The 19,700-nt window shown below is 54.0% G+C and overlaps 1 protein-coding gene across 2 annotated transcripts in view; it reads right to left on the bottom strand.

Annotated features, from left to right (window-relative positions):
- RBM19 (RNA binding motif protein 19) overlaps positions 1-19,700 on the bottom strand; it is a 122,303-nt gene that overhangs the window by 87,023 nt on the left and 15,580 nt on the right. For both annotated transcript variants that reach the window (XM_024741547.1, XM_024741548.1), the window contains exons 12-18: positions 19,457-19,578; positions 18,924-19,020; positions 17,266-17,376; positions 14,892-15,092; positions 13,546-13,675; positions 4,886-5,040; positions 2,160-2,220 (exon numbers count right to left, since the gene is read on the bottom strand). In XM_024741547.1, coding sequence (XP_024597315.1) covers positions 2,160-2,220; positions 4,886-5,040; positions 13,546-13,675; positions 14,892-15,092; positions 17,266-17,376; positions 18,924-19,020; positions 19,457-19,578 — 877 coding nt within the window. The remainder of the gene's footprint in view (positions 1-2,159; positions 2,221-4,885; positions 5,041-13,545; positions 13,676-14,891; positions 15,093-17,265; positions 17,377-18,923; positions 19,021-19,456; positions 19,579-19,700) is intronic.

Below are 19,700 nucleotides of genomic sequence, written 5' to 3'. Positions count from 1 at the left end.
TTGACAACCCCAGCTGAGCATGCTTTCTGGTTCCTGCTGAGACCCTCGCTGATAACAGACACTATCTAGATTCCCCCCAAGCTGTGATGGATGAGCCCCAGAGAGCAGGGCTCTCAAATACAGGCTCTTAAAAAAGACAGTGTAGCTTTCAAGAGCTGCTCATGACACTGAAAGATCAGATAACTGTTCCAAAGCACGCCGAAGAGCGCTCCCGATGCCCGAGGGGCAGGCTCCACAGAGCGTCTGATTGCAGAGAGGGGCACGGTGACACTACAACCTGCAGGGACAGCCCTGGATGGAGCTGGCGACCCCTCTGCCAGCCTGTCTCACCCCCCAGACTTCAGGGGTCATCTCTTTTCCTGAACTCCGTCCCCAGACCCCCCCAAACTGAGCCTTCATGTCGTTCACTCGGTGCTTAGCTGCCTTTCCTTGTAGCCCAAACTACATCTGCGGTTCCTGGTGAACAGGGATGTTATGGTTTGAACTGTGCCCAGCTCCCAAGTGTGTGTTAAAGTCCTAACCCTCACATCTCAGAATGTGACCGTATTTGGAGATAGATCCTTTACAGAGGTAATCACGGCAAAAATGAGGTCATGAGGCTAAGTGCTAATCCAATATGATCGGTATCCTTATAAAAAAGAAAAGTGGTGGGCTTCCCTGGTGGCGCAGTGGTTGAGAGTCCAACTGCTGATGCAGGGGACGCGGGTTCATGCCCCGGTCCGGGAAGATCCCACGTGCCGCGGAGCGGCTGGGCCCGTGAGCCATGGCCGCTGAGCCTGCGCGTCCGGAGCCTGTGCTCCGCAACCGGAGAGGTCACAACAGTGAGAGGCCCGCATACCGCAAAAAAAAAAAAAAAAGGGGTGGTGGTGAACTCTGAGCACAGGACAGGTGCACACAGGAGAATGCCATGTGAACATGAAGACAATCACTTACAAGCCAAGGCGAGAGGCTGGAACAGATCTTTCCCTCACAAGCACTCAGAACGAGCCAACCGTGCCCCCACCTTGATCCTGGACTTCTGGCTCCCAGAACTGTGGGGTAATAAACTTCTGTGGTGGAAGCCACCTAGTTTGTGGTGCTTTATTATGGCACCCCTAGCAAACGAATACAAGGAACTCCCCAAATTCTATGCCCCCCGTCTGCTTCAGACCCTCCAAGGCTCCTCTGGTAAAAAGCCCAGACCCCTCTGCCTGGCAGCAAGCCATCCTGTGATCTGGAATCAGCCCACCTTTCTAGGTGCGTCTTCTGCCTCTTCAGTACATTCCCGACCTGCTACTACGCCCTCTCCCGCCTCTGCCACCCACACCCCGCCCCCACCAGCTGACTGCTCTGCCTCCCTCCCCTCCAGGTCGCGGTCTGACGTGGAGACCCCTGGCCTGGGCTCCTGTCCAGCCAGGGCCCCCTCTATCAGACCCCTTGCTGCTGTGTGCTGTAACCACTAGCTCCTTAGTCTCTCAGGACACAGCCATGGGACAGCCCACGTGGCATTCCTACAAATCCCGGCAAATTGAAGGGATGGGGAGCGCACAGCTGTGAGAAAGCCAGGAGCAATGGCCCGTCTATCACCTGCAGGAAGCCAGGGCCGGAGGAGAAACAGAGAGACGCCAAGGGACTCGTGGCAACGCCTGAGGCTGACAGGAGAGATGAGGGTGGGGTCTGCGTGGCCCAGGCACCCAGGGGCCAGTGAGGTGCGCGGCTGGTGACTCAGTGGAGTGTTCCGGATGTTCTACACCTGGGTCATTTCTCTTGGAAGGGAAGAGGGAAAGCCCAAGACGGGTCTGTTCTCGCTCTCCCCTGGAGATTTCCAGAGCACAGAGATGCTGGGAGCAGGGAGAGGCTTCTGCCACCGAACAGTGTCAACCCTGCCAGCCCTCTAATCGCACTGCTCTGAAAACACCCGACAGTCCGGGGTGGCAAAGGTTCTAGATTCAGAAGAATCTGACATGCATGGCTGCTCCCACCGGAAACCAGGAGTCTCCAGGGACCCAGAAAGGAGGACCATTTTAGACGAGCCAAGCGAGAGAGCGTGGGGCTGCCAATGCTTCAGAATGAAAGAAGACCCTCAGAATAAGCAAGAGAGAGGTACCCTTACCCCTACCCAGAGCGACACTGTTTCTTTCAGAATCGTCCCTTTCTAACTGAGATCTCCTGTGAAATACCTGCTTTGTTCTTCTTCTTGGAAATGGAGCAGCTCTTCACCACACCCACTTTGGAAAACACCTGGAAGAGAATGTCGACATGTATTATCAGAATTTTTGTGCTAATCCCGCAACCTGGTGTAGGCGTGTCTCGAAAGACAAAGGGGACCAGGCAACTGCAGGCATGGAGAGGGCGAGAGTAAGAGAAGAGCTAACCCCTGGATGCGCTTCCGTGGCCGGGCCCTGGCCCGAGCCCTCTGCCTGCATGAACTCATCCAGCCCTTGCAGTGATTCTACCAGGTAGGTGTTACTACCCACGTTTTGCAGATGACAAAACTGAGGCTCCAAGGGGTTAGAGACGCACCCAGCGTCACAGAGCTGGGAAGCCCCAGAGCTGATAGTTGGATCCAGGCGCCAGAGCCCAGGTTCTAAACACCGTGCAGGTGGGGGTCCTGGTCAGACACTAGGATGCCCAAATTTGCCCTAATATCATCTCGGAGGCCCCAAAAATATCTGGAGGCACTGGATCATGGCCTACTTTAAGTAGCTTGGACGCTCCCTTAGGGTTCCCCGTAAGGGCTGCTGGGCTGGGTCCTGGCTCCCAGTGTCCAAGAAGGACCTGGGACACTGAACAGTCCAAGGAATCACCGAGGTCCATGCAGTGGGGAAGCTGGGCCTACATTTAGAAGCTTGGAGTCCACTGACCCCAGTCCTGACCCTCTCACTGCCCCTGCACCTAACGCCAACTAATGTTTAAAACTTTCAAAAATCACATTCTGCTCTATTTTTCCCTTTACTTTTTTTGTCTCTCTTGCTAGAATTTGAGAACTGACCAGTGCGAATTCCTGTCCTTCTGGTTCACTGCGGTGTCTTCCACAGCACACACAGGGCCCAGGGAGAGGCAGGTGCGGGTCACTGTTCACCGACTGAGTGAAGGGGAAGCAGAGGGGAGGGGGGATCCCGACCAGCAAACAAGAACCGCACGCAGCTGAGATTCACTGACTCTCTTATTCCGACTGTCAAACACTTTACTTGAATTATCTCATTCATTCTAATCAGATCTTCCAAACAGCTCCGCAGAAGATTCTATTAACACCCCCTTTTTACAAATGGGGAAACTGAGGCACAGAAAGGCCAAAGGACCAGCCCAGGGTCACACTGTTAGTAAGGAGTAAGGCTGGGACCCAAGTCCAGGCAGACTGACCCTTAAGCACAACTCTCCACTCAGGATGCTGTTAACAGGAGCCCTGTGAGCTGGACGCTGCTCCCCACAGTGCCTCGAATGGGCTGTGTGACCCTAGGTCAGTGAACTGACCTCTCTGAACCTCAGTCTCCACATCTGTAATATGAAGAACCTGGACTAGATCATTTTGGCTGTACCTTCCAGCTCCAGAGTCCTTTAATTCCAAGGATGCTCTTAGACTGAAGCTTGGGCACATCTTCCAGGAAAAAAATGGTTCCCGTTGACGACATCCCCATACCAGATACGGGGGGGCCAGCACAGCAGAAATAAAAAACAAACCCTCCACAAGCTGGTTTGACCTCTTCAAAGCTATCTAGCTTTTGGACACTGCTAGTGTGTGCCTGTTTGTAAAAGCAAACTCAAACCAGACCAAAACGGATTCGGGAAGTAGCCCAGGAAAAGTCCAAGGGTGGGTTTCCCATTGCCCCAGAGGGCGAACCTCTGCGCTTAAAATGCTGCTGCTTTTGCCAGGCACCTCTGCTGCTGCGGTGGCTTTTCTAACTGGAAGTGACACTCACATTGGAGATTTAGCCAGAGGGTCCCAGCGTGCAGGCTCTGCTCTCCTGCTTCACCTTGACACCCTGGGCTTTCCCGCCCAATGCAGGCTGGCCTCCTTTCCACCCATCCACCACCTTCCTGCCTCTAGGACTCAGTGGACCCCATCTCCCCTCTTGAATCCAGCTCTAGGATTTCAGAGCTCAAAAGAATTTACAGAAACCAATCAGCTCAATCCTCACGGCCTTCGTCCTTTCCAGAACCAGTTCATGGCTGTCAGGCTGCTAATCACCAATTCATACATTAAAAAAAAAAAAAAAAAAAAAAAGGGCATCGAGCGTTTATTCTGTGCCAAACCCAGTTCACAGAAATGGAGACTCTCCCCATGGACAGTTCTCAGTCCAGTGGGGGAGCTCGCAGACCCCAGTCCTTTGGCACTAGAATCCCCATTTCCAGATCTCTGGCCCAACTCCTTCTAGAAGCCCCCCAGCGCCTATCATTTGGCATTTTCCCAATGCGTACTTGGAGTTCCCCATCCTTTTCCCCTCCACCCCCTTCCTATGAATGCAAGACTCTCAGCCCATCAGGGACTCCAGGCAGGACTGCCCTTCCTCCAGATTCACTCAGTGCTGTGTCTTCTGCATGCTCCCACCAGGCCAGGAGGGTGTGTTGGCGTTTACTTTTGGGTGGTTACCCTCGCAGACACCATCTGGGGAGGGGCTTTGTTTTCTGACTACAGCTCTCACACCGCATCCCAACAGGTCCCCTTCAAGTGCATGCAGGCGCCCCTGCCAGCCCCCAGACTGGTCTGGCCAGGACTCCGATCTCCGGGTGAGATGTCTACTGGACAGCTTGGTGGAGGTGTCAATGCAGTGGCTGTTGGCTGTTAATCTACACGCTGCCACGAGTCACTCGTCCAGGCAGGATAAACACAGCGACCACATCAGCAGACTGGGTCTCCCGCCCCGCCCACCCCCGCCTGCTCCCTCCGGGCCGAGCGGTCACTCACCCCCTTCAGCGTCTCCTCGGTCGTGTCGAAGTGGAGATTTTTGATAAACAGCGCGCACCCGGGAAGGCTCTCCTCATTCTCTTCCTCCTCCACCTTTGCTGAAGTGTCGTGTGCTGCTCCCTCTGTCAGCTTTTCACCTTCTGGGGTCTCGCCGTCTGCATGGGCCCCCCCACACCCCGCCACCAAAACAAATCTGTTAAATGATGCCTTATCTGCCTAAGCCCCGGGACCTAAAGCACAGAACCTGCCAGACCCAGGGGGTTCTGTCTCTGAGTGGGCAGCGTCAGGAAGGGACAGCTTGTGCTGGGTTTTAGCAACTGTTGGCGGGGTGGGCTGAGGGAGGGGAGAGACCGCCGTGCTTCCTGCCTCTGTTTTAAAGAGAAAAGAGTATGAAGCACAGACCAAAACCCAGAAGCCTTAACTTAGACTGACCCACATTATATAACCCATATAATTTGAACCTCAAAATAAATTACTGTGAGGGGCAAATGTAAGCGACGTGGTCTTTTTCCTCAAAAACCAGCACTTGGCGAACTTTCAAAATAAAATGCAACTTAAAACTGCAAAAATTACAGAATGGGAGCAAAACTCAGAATGTCCTAAATACCCCTTGAACCTAAGGGATGTTACGTTCATTTAAAATCCCCAATATACATAACTTCAGGAAGCATATACATAAGAGTATGTTTTCATCTACACAAAATATATTCAATTCAGAGCTACACATAACAGCAAAAAACTGAAAAAGAGACAAAAACCCACTATATTCATAAAGAAGAGATCTGGAGAGTTATACTGCCACCAAAGGCTACACTAATATGTAGTTAAAGATGACGTTTCCGAAGAACGTTTAAAGACGTGGAACGATGCGCGTGACAGAAAAATTAAGAGAAAAATGAAGGTGCAAAGCAACACACGACGTGACCCCAACCACGTTCTGTATCCAGAGCTTATGAGACACATACGCAAGAAGAGAAAGTAACGCGCTCCTGGTTCTTTCTGGAGACTGTGATTACAAAGGGCTCCATCCTGTCACTCCCACCCCTGTGGCACGCTTACTCTGAAGGAACAGCCCTGCAGGAGGGAAGGGCAAGCGTGAGGCTGTGAGTTAGCAGGGCGGCCGTGAGGCTGCAGCTCAGGATGGAGCCCTGGTGGAGAACGTGGATGTCACCCGAGGGTGCCGGAAGCCTCACGAGGTTGGAGGTGGCGTCGTGACCTCTTGAGAAGTTCCGCTGCTGGAAAAATCTGTTCCGTTTGGGTCAACCTCCCCAGTTTTTCACATGACCGGGGCCTGGGGACAATCATCTTTTCCCCCACGTTCAAGCTCCGGAAGCTCGTCCCGTAGCCCCCGGGGAAATCAAACCCCATCTCAGCCATTCTCGAAGATGCCCGCCCGCTCCCACCCTCATGGTTCTAAGCATGTGGCCCCGACCCTCCCCTCAGGTCTGAGCCCTGCCCGTGCCAACCTGCAGCGGACGGGGACACTCCACTCTCTCGTGCCCACTTGCATGCAAGTAGTTCAAGGCCAAGGGAGCTTCCGCGGCTTCAAACCCGTCCCCCACGCTCTCACGCCGAGTACGAGAGCCCTCTCCATCGCCCCCGGCCCTTTCTGATGCAAGCCTACTGCTGGCCAGTCCTAACTGAACTTCAACCGCTTTGTCATAAAACCACCCTTTCAAGCCCTAATGGAAAGAGCGGACAGTGAGGATGTTGTCCGTTTCACATCAGTTGAACAGGCAGCCTTCACCCTTCACACTCCCTCGGAGGTGAACCTAGAATCCAGACTCTCCCTCCAGGACAAAAAAGAAGGAATCTACATAAAGGCTCCTTCCCCCACCCAAGAAACTAACGCAATTTACCCAACAGCGGGATTCCCTGGTGTGGCCATTTGTCCTCAAAACCCAACTTTCAAAGCAAAGCAGGGTAGAAAAAGTATTATTAATGATGGGGAAGCAAAGCTAAGCAGACAGGCTAAGATTCCATGTTGTGAAAGAGAACTTCAATGGAAAGGAAGACCACGCCCCTCGGCTGCGAAGGACACCCACCCCACTGGCTTGCCCCACGTCTGACGTCTCAAGAGATAAAAGGAGAGAGGAAGGGGTGCCAATCAGATGCCCCACTGCGTGCGGGGACTGGGCTAGGCCTGCGAGGATGCTATCTCACCGCCGACCATGGCAGCTGCATCACAGTAAACCGGTGGCCCGTGGAAAGTTCTGGAGTTTGCTGCATCTGAGCTCTAAACCTCAGGCATCTTCAGGTTGGGAGAGAGGTTCACGGGAGACTGAAAAAAATTTTTTTGTAGAGAAAAGAATGGGGGGGATGATGGTGACTGGGAGAGCGCCGTGCCGGTTTAAGGGGCAGCCCGTTCGCGGCACCGGCCAATTGCTGTCACGAGGACAGATCAAGCCAAGTGCGGCCAGGTGTTCAGAGCTTTCACGAGAAGCTGAAAATCCAGCTTTTCATGGGAAAACCCACATTTTAAAACTCTTGGCAACTAACTCAGCGGCACGTGGCTTCTGTACTAGGCAGTGGTCAACAGATCGATTTAAACCAGCTTATGGGCCTTCGTGCTCTGCTCCCCACTTCCAGCCTGGCAAAGCCCAACGACCCGTCCCTCTGCCTCTCCCAAGGGCCTGGAATCCAGCCAGTTCCCAGCGTGGCATTCCAGGGATTTGAAGCCTCACAAGGACAACAGCTCCGGGGAGCCCAGGGGCTGTGAGCAGGGCCAGAGTCCACTCCTTCCTGCCTCCCTGCCCCAGGAGCAAGGGCTGGTCTGCTTCAAAGCACTTATTTCAAAGGTCACAGGCCCCTGCCCAGGAAGTGTGATGTTTGGATTTCGTGACAGAGCTGCGATGAGCTTGCAGTCAGGGCTGGCACCCCAGGAACAGACAGATCCCTTCCCCGGAGGGTGAGCTGCCCTCAGTCCCAGCCCAGGGGGAACAAGAGGGGACTGTGAGGACGGCCAGGACCTATCACCTACCCGGGTGTGCAGCTGGCCTGGCTCCTCCCACTTCTACTAAATCAGCCAACGCCCCTGACCCCCAACATCCGGGAGAACATCCAGCTTGAAATAAAAGACACGGTTAAATGCAGCCTGGCTTTGCTCCAACAGCACAGCGATGTCCGTTGTTTCTCCAAACCTTTGTGTACCCAGCCACCACCTCCCCCAATCTGCGACTCCCCCTGGGATGCTGGAAGAGCTAACAAGACAAGGGCATCCCGGTCTCGAGATCTGTTGAAAAAAGGGGGCCTGAAGAAAACGAAAAGGGGGCCCAGAGACCGCAGTCAGGAGGCAGCGCAGAGCTGTGAAAGCGCACGGCTTTCGAAGTGAGAGTGGTCTGGGTCAGGGTCCCCGTGAGGCCACTCACTAGCTGTGTGCCCTGGGTGACCGGCTTACCCACGCTGCCTTAGCACCGTCACCTGGAAAATGGATCTCTCTCTCTCTCTCTCTCTCTCTCTCTCTCTCTCTCTCTCTCTCCCCTTTTCTCCGCTGGCTTCTTTGGAAATTCGAATGTCTGCTACTCCATCCGCACGCTGGGTCCCCAGTCCAGGGCACCGTTACCTCTTGTGTGGATGACCGGGTGTTCTCCTCACTGGTCTCCCGTCGGCACCTGTCCCTGGCCTGCCAGCTTCTCCCATTCTGTCTCCTCGCCTTCTCCATTCCAGCTGCACCAGCCTCGATTTTGATCTCTGAGCCTGCCAAGACCCATCCCTGCCACAGGGCCTTTGCACTTGCCATCTGTCTCCTCTGCCTGTTCTGCTCATCCCATTTTCCCAGGCCTGGCTTCTTGTCAGGTCTCAGCTCAAACGTCCTCCCCTCAGAGTTCCTCCTGTGCGGTTGTCCCCAGCACAGGCCTGGCCACTTGCCATCAGAGTCCCCTGGGTACCTTTCCTTCAGAGGCCTTACCCCTTTCTGAAATCACCTTGTCGGTTCACTTCTCTGTGTCCCCCAACTACAAGGGGAGCTCTCTGAGGATGGGACCACATCTGACTCAGTAACCTCTGCATCCCCAGCACTGGGCCAAGCAGATGCTCCAAAAATATCGGTGGATGATGATTTGCTACACAAATGGCACTTAGTGGGACCGACAGGAGCTGTGGGGTCACAGCTAAGAGCACAGACCTGGGAGCTGGTGGCTCTGGGCACAGCCCAGCTTTTTCCAGATGCGTGACTCTGCATAAGTCACTCAACCTCCCTATGCTTCCTTCTTTCCATTCAAAAAAGGAGAAAGACAATAACAGGGTCCACTTGCAAGACAATTATGAGAATTAACGCACAGAAACCCAGATAAAACAGTGTCTGGGCCAGGGGAAAATGTCAGGAATCCCTACCTCCGCAGGCCCATTGCCGGAAGAGGCAGGCCAGCCGGCTGCAGGCTTTTGAGAAGAACAGCCAGCGCCGCAGGTCTGAGTGCAGGGGACTGTGTCTCTGTCGGCCACATCCCTGGGAAGAGCTTCTGCCCCGCTCAAGTGGCCAGGCCCTGCTACGACCCATGCCCATGTCCAGAGAGGTATGGAAACGGCCAAGGGCCAAGGACGAAGCCAAAGGTCACTGTTAAAAGTGCTTTTCTGCCAGGCTTCCCTGGTGGCACAGTGGTTAAGAATCCACCTGCCAATGCAGGGGACATGGGTTCGAGCCCTGGTCCGGGAAGATCCCACGTGCTGTGGAGCAACTAAGCTCGTGAGCCAGAACTACTGAGCCTGCGTTCTAGAGCCCGCGCGCCACAGCTACTGAGCCCACGTGCCACAACTACTGAAGCCCGCGCGCCTAGAGCCCATGCTCCGCAACAAGAGAAGCCACCGCAATGAGAAGCCCGCGCACCGCAACGAAGAGTAGGCCCCACTCGCTGCAACTAGAGAAAGCCTGCACGCAGCAACGAAAACCCAATGCAGCCAAAAATAAAATAAAGAAAATAAATAAATTTAAAAAAAAAAGAGAAAGAAAAGCACTTCTGCCCCTGGTCTCAAGTGGGGTGACGACAGGAAGACTAGCAAGGAAAAAGGAGGTATCACAAAACGAACAGATGTTTGCCAACGACCTCACCAGGAACCAGGAAAAGTGGGAAGAAGCGCAGGATGGGGGCGGGGTGAGGGTGTGAGGAAGGCTCGGAAAGCAAGGTGGGCTGGAGGCGGCTGGGAGAGGCAGGGGGGAATACCGTCCATCTGTAGTTGGCACATAAAATCCAGTCACGCATCACCACATGGGGCTTTATTATAATCAGGCCGCAGAATTTACGGTTGCTCCCTCCCCCTTCCGGCTCTCTGCGCGGAAGGCTGACAGTAGAGACTGTTATCAGTTGCAAGCAGCTTTTCAGGACCTCCCCCGACTTGGAGCCCTTTATCTGGAGGTGAGGGTCTTGGTTGTGGGGAGATAAAACACACTGTCCCCCTCCCTCGAGAACGGTACAGGGAACGGAGGGCTTCGCCGAAAAGAAAGGTGTGGGGGCGGCGCTGGTGAACAAAACAACCCTCTCTGTCCACTCCCCTCCTGCTGCCTTCCTGCGGAGCCTGAGAAAATCCAGGGCTTGTGGGGCCGGCTGGTCCCCGGCAGTGGGGATGGGGAAATGGGGAAGCTTCAGGAACCGTGTGCAGAGGGGCGGGCGTGGGGGAGCAGCAGGTGAAAAGGAACAGCTCGGGGACCGGGGAGGGGACAGTGTATGTGATACAGGTAAGAAAAGGAACAAAAAAGGGCAAAAGGAGGCTCAGGAGATGAGTTCTGCGGGGATCCGCCTGACGACACAGGACTCAGCACGGCGTGAAATCAGCTCAGGCGTGCACAGCTTCTTGGTCCCCATCCGATCTATTTGCTGCAACTACTGGCTCCCTCCTCCTAGCTCCGAGGCCTCCTTTGTGTGAGGGGCGGCAGGACCCTGGACACGCAGCCCCCTAAGAGGCAGGGCCTGTTGGGGACAGTCTGTCTGGGATGCTCTCAACACCAGAACCTAGGCCCGGGCACCCAGGGGACGCTGGGGGCAGGCAGGGGCAACCCTCTCCCTTCCGACCAGGGCACGCTATCTCTGCAAAGCCTCCCCTCGCTGTGCTCCAGAACATTCTGCACCCAGGGCCCACTTCTATTACTGTGACATCTCAGCTACCCCCGAACAGCCCCACCCGTCCTCCTAGCAGCCCGGGAGCTTCTGGGGAAGCGGTATGTGTTGGGCCCATCTTGGTCGCCCCAGCTCAGTAGCTGGAATCCAGCTGGTGCTCAGGGCTGAGTCAGAGACCATCCACTTCACCTTATGCTGCTGAATTAGGACGAGGGTCAGAGAAACGGTGACTCGGGCGGCTTCTCACTGAACTCGCACAAAGGCCTTCTGCCTGTGTTACAGACACAGGAACAGCCTCGGAGAAGGCTGGTGGCTTTGCCCAGTCCCTGGGCTAGGCGGGGACAAGGCAGACAGTGACTCCCCCGGGAGCTGTAAGCCTCACGTACGGAGGACCCAGAGTGCTTAGTGCAGGGCCGGGCATGGAGGAAATGCTGCTTTTGCCTGTGGATTCGCTCAGCACCTACTGACTGCTCTCCCACCAGATGCCGGGCACCTTCCTGGGTGCCAGGGCACAGCAGTGCACAAGCAGACGAGGTACCCGCCCTGCGGGATGGACGTCTAGTGAGGGAGTCAGACAGACAGACACTGAGGAAGGGAACCCATAATGACACACTTCCGGGAAGCAATAAGCCTTTAAAACAAAGTTTAAGGGTGAGGGGAGGGGGTGGGTGTAAATCAGCACCCATGGAGGGAGTCACGGTTACGCAACGGATGGCACCACATCCCGATGCTTAAACAACGATGGAGAACAAACGTGCCGATGTCACCAAGCTCTACTATGTGCCGGGGCTTGGGACACAAGGACGAGGATGGCCCAGCCCTACTCTTCACAGGTAAAGAGAGACAGAGAGGCACAGAAACCCTTCTTCCTGCATTCCTTCACTCCCTCAACTCACATTCCTGAGCTACCCCACGCCCGGGGCCCGATGCTTGTGCCCAGCAGTGAGCGAGATGGCCACTCCCTGCCCTCGCGTGGTTCACTGTCTGGCAGCGACGGATGTTAAACAAGTAAAACAAACGAATAAACACAAACTGTGACGAGTGTCACAGAAGAAAACAACAGAGAGAAGGGAGGGAAGCACCGGGACACCTGCAAAAGAGTGTGGCCACAGGGCAGCGCCCCCCCGGGGAGGCGCCATACTTAGTGGTCCCGCCAAAGCTAGGAGAGGCTTCTGCTGGATCTGTTTCCAGGGCCGTCGCTCCTGGCAAGTCTGTGCTTTAAAGGAGGACTTGCTTTTGGCCGAAAAACATTAGTCATGTCCAAGTTTAGTGACCGAAGTTGAAACCAAGGTCGCTGATAATTTGGGGGTGATGGCTAGTTAAGAAGAAACCGTGACTATATAAAGAGAATTCTTCTTGATGGAAGCAAAAGCACGGTGGAAGAGAACGCTAATCCAATCTGTGGACAAAAATAACTCAACAGGGGCTAGTGAGGGGTCTTTGAAAGATTTATATCAGTGGTCAGTAGGTAACCCCAATGGCTAAGGGATGCTTTCGGGGGCCTCAGAAAGCAGAGACTGAAGAATTTTCCTTCCTGACTGAAACAAGGCTTCTAGACCAGGGGTTCCCAAATGCCTTGCAGTGACTTGGGCCAGTCCTGAGGAGGTTTTACCGATCCAAGATTAACTGGGAAATGCAGACAGCCTAGGGAGGTTTATGGACAGGGAGGTCTATTCAGTTAAAGGACTGTTCTTTAATCTGAGAATTCTGCATCCCCACCCCCATTCTTTTATGAGGACAACGGAGAGGGTATACAGGAGATGTATTTCTTTTAATCCTTATTTTAATCAACCGGCAACCCTACGTTAAGATGGAGGTACGGAGGAGGGATATTACCGATGGGCAAGATCTTAATATCTGGGTAAGGGTGTTCTTCAAAGCTTTTCTAAACGTCTTTGCTTCTAGGATGGAGCCGTGGTCCCCTAAGTGGTTCTCAGTTGAGGGCTGCACTGCCCCCTAGAGGGCATCTGGCATACAGGGAAGGGGTATCTCAGATCGTCACAATTACAGGGGCACTCCTGACATTCAGTGGGCAGGGTCAGCAAAATGTCTTACAATTTGCAGAACAGTCCCGACAGGGAAGAACTGCGCTGCCCTGAGTGCCAGGAGCGCCCCCTCCTCACCCCAGTGTGAAGCATCAGCTGAGGCTTGGGTCCCCGCCTCCCTTCCTTTTCCTGCCTTTGCAGCCACTGGGCACCAGAGGGCGCCATACCACCCCAGGGACCCCCGGAGAATAAACATCTCCAACAGCCCTGCTCATCCGTCCCGGCGGATGTATCAATACGACCCAGAAGGCTATTTTCTCTTGCTCTGTTCCGAACCCCTGTTAACAGATTCTAGTGGGTTTTTAAATTTTTCCTTTCACAACCTATACTTGATAAGCCAAGATAGTTGGCTACCTTATGTTGTATCCAGAATTTTTATGCTCTATTTTTTTTAAGGACATTTTACGTGCCTATAAAATTCAAGAGATGGGGACCCACCAGTCTCAGGATGAATACAGACAGAACTTTAAAAGAAATACCTGATAAACAATTTAGTGCTGCCCCCTAGCCCTCTGTCCTTCCCCTGCCTGCTGCCCCAGGACATCCTGATCTCAGGCCCAGCTCTTACCTGTTTCTGGCTCCATCCTGTCCTTTCCGGCCGGCTCTGCTGGTGCATCTTGGAGTTCTTTCTTGTGTGGGGCTGGGCTGGAAAAGATGCCCACCGGAGCCCACTCCAGATACAGGGGGACGTGGTGGAACTGCAGAAATGGGGCGGGGGAGGGACTCAGTCCACGACACAAAGAGCCTGAGGCTCCGAGTACAGAACTCCATGTGCTGCATGATCCCCTTGCTGCAGCATCTACTGTCACTGAACACATCTGCATCCCCCGGTGCTTTCTCTAATCAAGGGTGTGAACAGGGAGTGGGACGGGGGAGCAGAATCACTGATACAGGGCAGCCCTCCTGGAGGAAGTGCAACAGGGCCGCCGGACACCAACCATGCTTTCTCTCCCTCCACTCACAGGCAGTGAGTATACACATACGTACATGCAGAGAGGTTTTTTTTTAAAGAAGGATAAACAAGACACTGACAAACAATCAGCAAAGCATTAAAGTCCTTGATAAAGAGAAGCTACTTGCAGTGGGCTGAATGGTGGCCCTTCAAATGATATGTCCACGTTCCAACTCCCAGAAGCTATGAATATGGACTTATTTGGAAAAAAGGCCTCTGCAAATGTCATTAAATAAAAGATCCTGAGATGAGATCATTCTGGATTATCTGGGTGGGCCCTAAATCCAGTCACAAGCATCCATGTAAGAGAAGAGCAGAGGGAAGATTTGAGATGGAGAAAAGGCCATGTGGACAGAGGCAGAGACTGGAGTGATGCGGCCACAAGCCAAGGGACACGTGGAGCTACCAGGCACCGGAAGAGGCAAGGACAGATCCCTCCCCCCACCCACAAGAGCCTTTGAAGGGAGAATGGCCCTTGGACACCTTGATTTTAGACTTCAGACCCCCAGAATTGTGAGAGAATACATTTCTCATTTTTTAAGTCACTAAATTGGTAGTAACTTGTTATGGCAGCCACAGAAAGGAATACACTGACACATGTAACTTTTTCTTTCTTATGACCAAAAGTCAGGAGGTAGCCCACCTACAGAATTAACTTTCAACTAATTGTAGGTATAAGATATCCAAAGCGCCGAGGATGATGGTTCAAAGTCATGGGGGAATAGAAAGCTGAGGAAAGCCAGAATCGGCAGGGAACCGAGGCAGGCTTTCCGGAGGATGTTTTGAGCTTGCCCCTCACAATGCCCCGTCCAGAGGTGCTCCCAGGGGCGGGATGACATTCACAATCCCGACAGACATGGCTGGTTTCCAGCAAGTGCTCGCACGTGCCAGGTCTATGCCAAGACTGTCTGCCCGTCAGCTCCCTCTGTCCTCTCCCTGAAGCGGGGCTCGGGCGGCCCTACCTTGGAGTAGGCCAGGTGTCGGAAGGCCTTGCGGGCCTCCAGCGGCTCCAGGAACTCCACGATGGCCGTGATGCCGCCCTCTGGCAGCAGCACGCGACCCAGGCTGCCGAAGCGGCCAAAGGTCTCCTGCAGCTCGGCCGCCAGGGTGCCGGCCGGGAGGTTCTTCACCAGGATCACGGTCTTGCTTCGCTCAGCAGCGGCCTGCAGGAAGGGGACAGCTCACGTGGGACGATGGAAAGGAGGGTCACTGACCCCCGACGCCAGGACTGATCGGTGGGTGACTCTGGACCAGGCGGCCATGTGGGACCTCGTGTACCAGGCCCTCAGGAAGCAGGTCCAGGAGACCCCACCCTCTTGGGCACACCACCCTGTGGATGAGAGGCGGCTCCGAGGAGTGGATGAGGGACAGGGCTCTGGAACTGGACCCCCCAGGTCAAATCCCGGCCCCTCCACTACTGAGCCGAGGCAAATTCTGACAGCACCCAACCACAGCCCTCGCTGGACCTTCCAGGACACTCCAGCCCAGGGCCGGGATCTGCATCTCTGTGCTAGGAGTCTTTTCACGGATGTGCAGAACGCCTGACGCCACACGTCAGAAGTTAACACCCCGTGGGAGCTGCCCGTAGCTCTCAGGAGTTGGCGTGTCACCTGTCCTTTGGGTGGGACAACTCCGAGTCGGGCGGTGGCCCCCGGGGAAGGTGCCAGCCCATTGTTCTACCAGTGGCACTGGGACGAGCATGCCCTTTGCTGGTCTCCCCCCTCCCCTCGTCCCTTCTCGCCAGTGTTTTCCGTCCAGTGAACTACTTGCGCTTGAATCTGTCTCAGTCGGCTTTTGGAAGAACCCAAACCAAGACACCAGATATACGGGCTCGAGAAATGCACCTGAAATGTATTCAGCCCCTCACCTGACACGAGGACACGGCACCTACTTCATGGGTCATCCCAGGAAAGGGGTCAATCAAAAGGGTTGATGTAAGCACGCTGCTTAGCAATTGCTATCATTAGCAATTATTTTATTATTAAAGCATGCTGGATGGAGAATAAAAGAGCCAAAAAAAATTAATGGGAGGCTTCCAGGCATAGGGCACACCTGGGTAGGAGTCTCCACCTGGCCACCAATCTAATTGGAAACCTTGGGTCAAGTGCTTTTCTTCCCTCTGGGCCTCAGTTTTCTTTCTTTTTTTTTATATTTTATTTTACGTTGCAGTATAGTTAATTTACAGTGTTGTGTGAGTTTCAGATGTTCAGTAGTGATTCATTTATACATATACATATATCCATTCTTTTCCCACATAGGTTATTACAGAATATTGAGTGGGGTTCCCTGTGCTACACAGTAGATCCTTGCTGATTATCTATTTTATATATAGTGATGTGTATTTGTTATTCCCAAACTCCTAATTTATCCCTCTCCCTCACATTTAACCTTTGGTAACCATACGTTTGTTTTCAAAGTCTGTGAGTCTGTTCCTGTTTTGTAAATAAGTTTTTTCTTTTTTAGATTCCACATATAAGTGATATCATATGATATTTGTCTTTCTCTGTCTGACTTACTTCACTTAGCGTGACAATCTCTAGGTCCATCCATATTGCTGCAAATGGCATTATTTCATTCTTTTTTATGGCTGAGTAGTATCCCATTGTGTGTGTGTGTGTATGTGTGTGTGTATCACATCTTCTTTATCCATTCCTCTGCTGCTGGACACTTAGGTTGCTTCCGTGTCTTGGCTACTGTAAACAGTGCTGCAGTGAACACTGGGGTGCATGCATCCTAACCGTCCTTTTAAGGTGAAACTCTTAAGGTTTGGTGAGGCTGAGGAAACAGCAGTTTGGGGGTCAGAAGCCCTGAGATTGAGTCCAGGCCCCTGCCACAGACTCACTGCCTGATCTTTAAGTCCCCACCCCACTCTGTAAGACGAAGGGGAGGGTGTCAGATGCTCTCAGCGGGCCCTCCAAGACTTTCATCATCCAGACACCTAAGAACTTCTACCTGCTAAGAAGTAAGCACGTGGAGGAACCTTCCCCTATGTGATTCAAGAAAGGTCTCGATCCCGAAACAGATAAGAGGTGCTCTTAGTAAGGTGTACTTAGTAAGGTGCTAGGTCGGCCCCCACGACCTGCGTGGAGAAACTCTTGCTTATGGCCCCCGAGGGACACCGTCCAGGTTCGATGGGCCAATGGGCCACGAGTCTGAGCTGACGATCTTTCTTTCTCTCTTAAGGACAGCTGCAAAGTTAATGCTAATCATCTTTGAAAGGCCTGACCCACCCGTCCACACATCTGCAGATGTGAGACTCCACCCCCAGCTCTCCAGGGGCAGGGGTGGGGGGGTGGGGCTGAGCTCTGAGCAGCTCACTGCCCAGCGGGCACTCACCTGGCTGAAGGAGTCCAGACTGACCCCATTGTCGAGGAGGAAGCGCCGCACCTCTTGGACGAGCTGGGTCTCTCCCAGGGCCACGCGCACGGCCACGCTGCCCTTGGTCTCCTGTGGGAGGGAAAGGGAAGATGCCCTGTTGGCTGTCGGGCAGGTGACGGGTCGGCTGTCCCATCTCCCAACAGCCCGAGGAGGAGGCTTGCACGGAGCCGGACCCCGCGGGTGGCCCCCGCGGATGCTCCCCCCGTGGATACCCACTCTGGCTTGATGGCTCTGGGTTCCGCATCTGTCAGGGTGAATCAAGAACCCCACGCCTCCCCTCCAGCTTCCCCTCCCCCATCTCCCGCCTGCTCCCTCCCCTCCAGTCATATGTATGGGACTCATGCCAAGTTTATTCCCACCTGAGTGCTTCTGTGTGCTCACCTCTGCCCTCCGTTCAATTTCTGCTAGAATGTCGCACCCCTGAGCAGCCTGCCTCCTGCCTCGCTCTCACACCCTCTCCCCTTACTCAGCTTAAGCCTTCTTCAAGCCATCACGCCAACATGTGGCACCTTTGTTAATGAGCTGTGTCTTCCTCTGCTGGAAGGCTCTAGAAGAGCAGGACTGTCTCCCTTTAGGGCCCCGCTCTCTTCCCAGTGCTCAGAGCACTGGTGGGATCTGAACCAGCTGCAGCCCCTCCCGACTGGCTGAGGTCCAGAGCTGTGTGGCCAACACAGTGCCCACGAGCTCAGCCACTGGGCACCTGAAACGCGGCACGTCTGAACCCAGCGTAAGACACGCATTGAATTTTAAACACTCAGTGAGGGGAAAGAAAGCAGTGCAAGACAGCCTGTCACTTTTTTATATTGTGGATGATGAACTAATAATATCTTGGCCGTATCGAATTAATAGAATAGATTCTATTCTGAAAAATTAACTTTGCCTGTTCATTTTTGCTTTTTAAAAATGTGGCCCCTTGGACATTTACAATTCTGTGTGGAGCTCGCATTCTATTTCTGGGGGACAGCGCTGACCTTCAGCATGGGGCAGGGGCAGTAAATGACGATGGCCAGCGAGTTTATGGACCAAATCTATGGATATCCTTTGACTGCTGGCTGAAAAACACACTCCCAGGTTTTGCCAAAGATGAACTTGGCCACGGCCTAACTGGAGACACAGCATTTAAAGGAAGGTATGTGATCTGGAGAAGCCAAATGGACGGAGGGGAAGGTCAGGAGGAACAAGGTCAGACTTGGAAGAAGGGGATGGTCAGAGACCTACGACCTACCCCGTGCTCATCTCAAAGACCTGGGCTGGCTGGGCCCAGAAGTGGGTGGGACCACCTCTGGGGAGTGGTTCAGAGCACGGGCAGTGGATTCGGGTTGACCTGGGTCACCCCACCTCTGCCTGTTTCCAGGCGTGTGACCCTGGGCAAGTGCCTTTGTGCCCCTGGGCCTCCAGTTCTTCATCTGGGAAGTGGGGCGAGAGGAGCACCGCACGCTAAGTGCTCGTCAGCTCCTTTCTGCAACGTGGCTCCACACTCGCCCACGAGAAGCCAGGGCAGGGTGGATGCTTCCACGGGGGAGGCCCCAGAGAACAAGCTGGTGGACAACCCCAGCCCGATCCCACCCCCTCCCCTGCCCAGAGCCGGGGGCACATCAGACAGGGCGCCCACTCACATGGTCAAATACTTGACTCTTGGCGGCGCTGTACTTCTGGGCGATGGCGTCGGCCACTGCATTCGGGCCCATGAACAGTGTGTTCCAGTTGTGAGAGCTGAGTCAGAGGCAGAACAGAGAGGTCAGACCGTGGCTGAATGGGGGCAATTGTTTTCAGATGCAAAGCCTGTAAGAAACACGTTTGTGGGCCTGCCTTCCTAAGTCCCCGAAGCCTCCTCTCCCCCATCTTACCTGGCATGGGCCAAGTACCAGGGCCTGAAGACAACAAAAGCCACGATGATATTAATAAGCCCTAACGTCTGTCAAGCGCTTACTCAGCACCAGGGACCAAGCACTTTGCTTACATTGACTCAATCCTTATGACACCACAAAAGTGAGGCACCACTGATTCTTCCCATTTTGCAGATGAGGAAACTGAGGCTCAGCAAAGTTATGGATGAGGGGCTAAGCCACCACGAGGAGTCAGGGTACCCTGGCAGCTAGGCAAGGAGGGGCGAGGGCAGCCAAAGCCTGGGTCAGAGGCAGGTATGGACCTGGAGCTGTTGGCTTTATCTTTTGACTCTTTCTTCTTCTTGTAAGACGATGATCCTGGGGCGTCTGCGTCCTCGCTGGCCTCCTTCTTGATGGTGGATGGTAACGCGTGGAGCATCCTGCCCTGAAGGAGGACGAGGGGAAGGGGGTAAAGACGGGAAGGGGGCAGGCGCTCCTACATCCTGCCCCGGGTGTGTCGGCCTCTCCACGAGGGGGCTGGACCCAGCACTGAGACCCTTGTCGCAA

This window comes from Neophocaena asiaeorientalis, unplaced genomic scaffold (assembly GCF_003031525.2).
Source record: "Neophocaena asiaeorientalis asiaeorientalis breed wild unplaced genomic scaffold, Neophocaena_asiaeorientalis_V1.1 scaffold648, whole genome shotgun sequence".
Taxonomy (NCBI): domain Eukaryota; kingdom Metazoa; phylum Chordata; class Mammalia; order Artiodactyla; family Phocoenidae; genus Neophocaena; species Neophocaena asiaeorientalis.
This window is presented reverse-complemented; position numbering and strand designations above follow the sequence as displayed.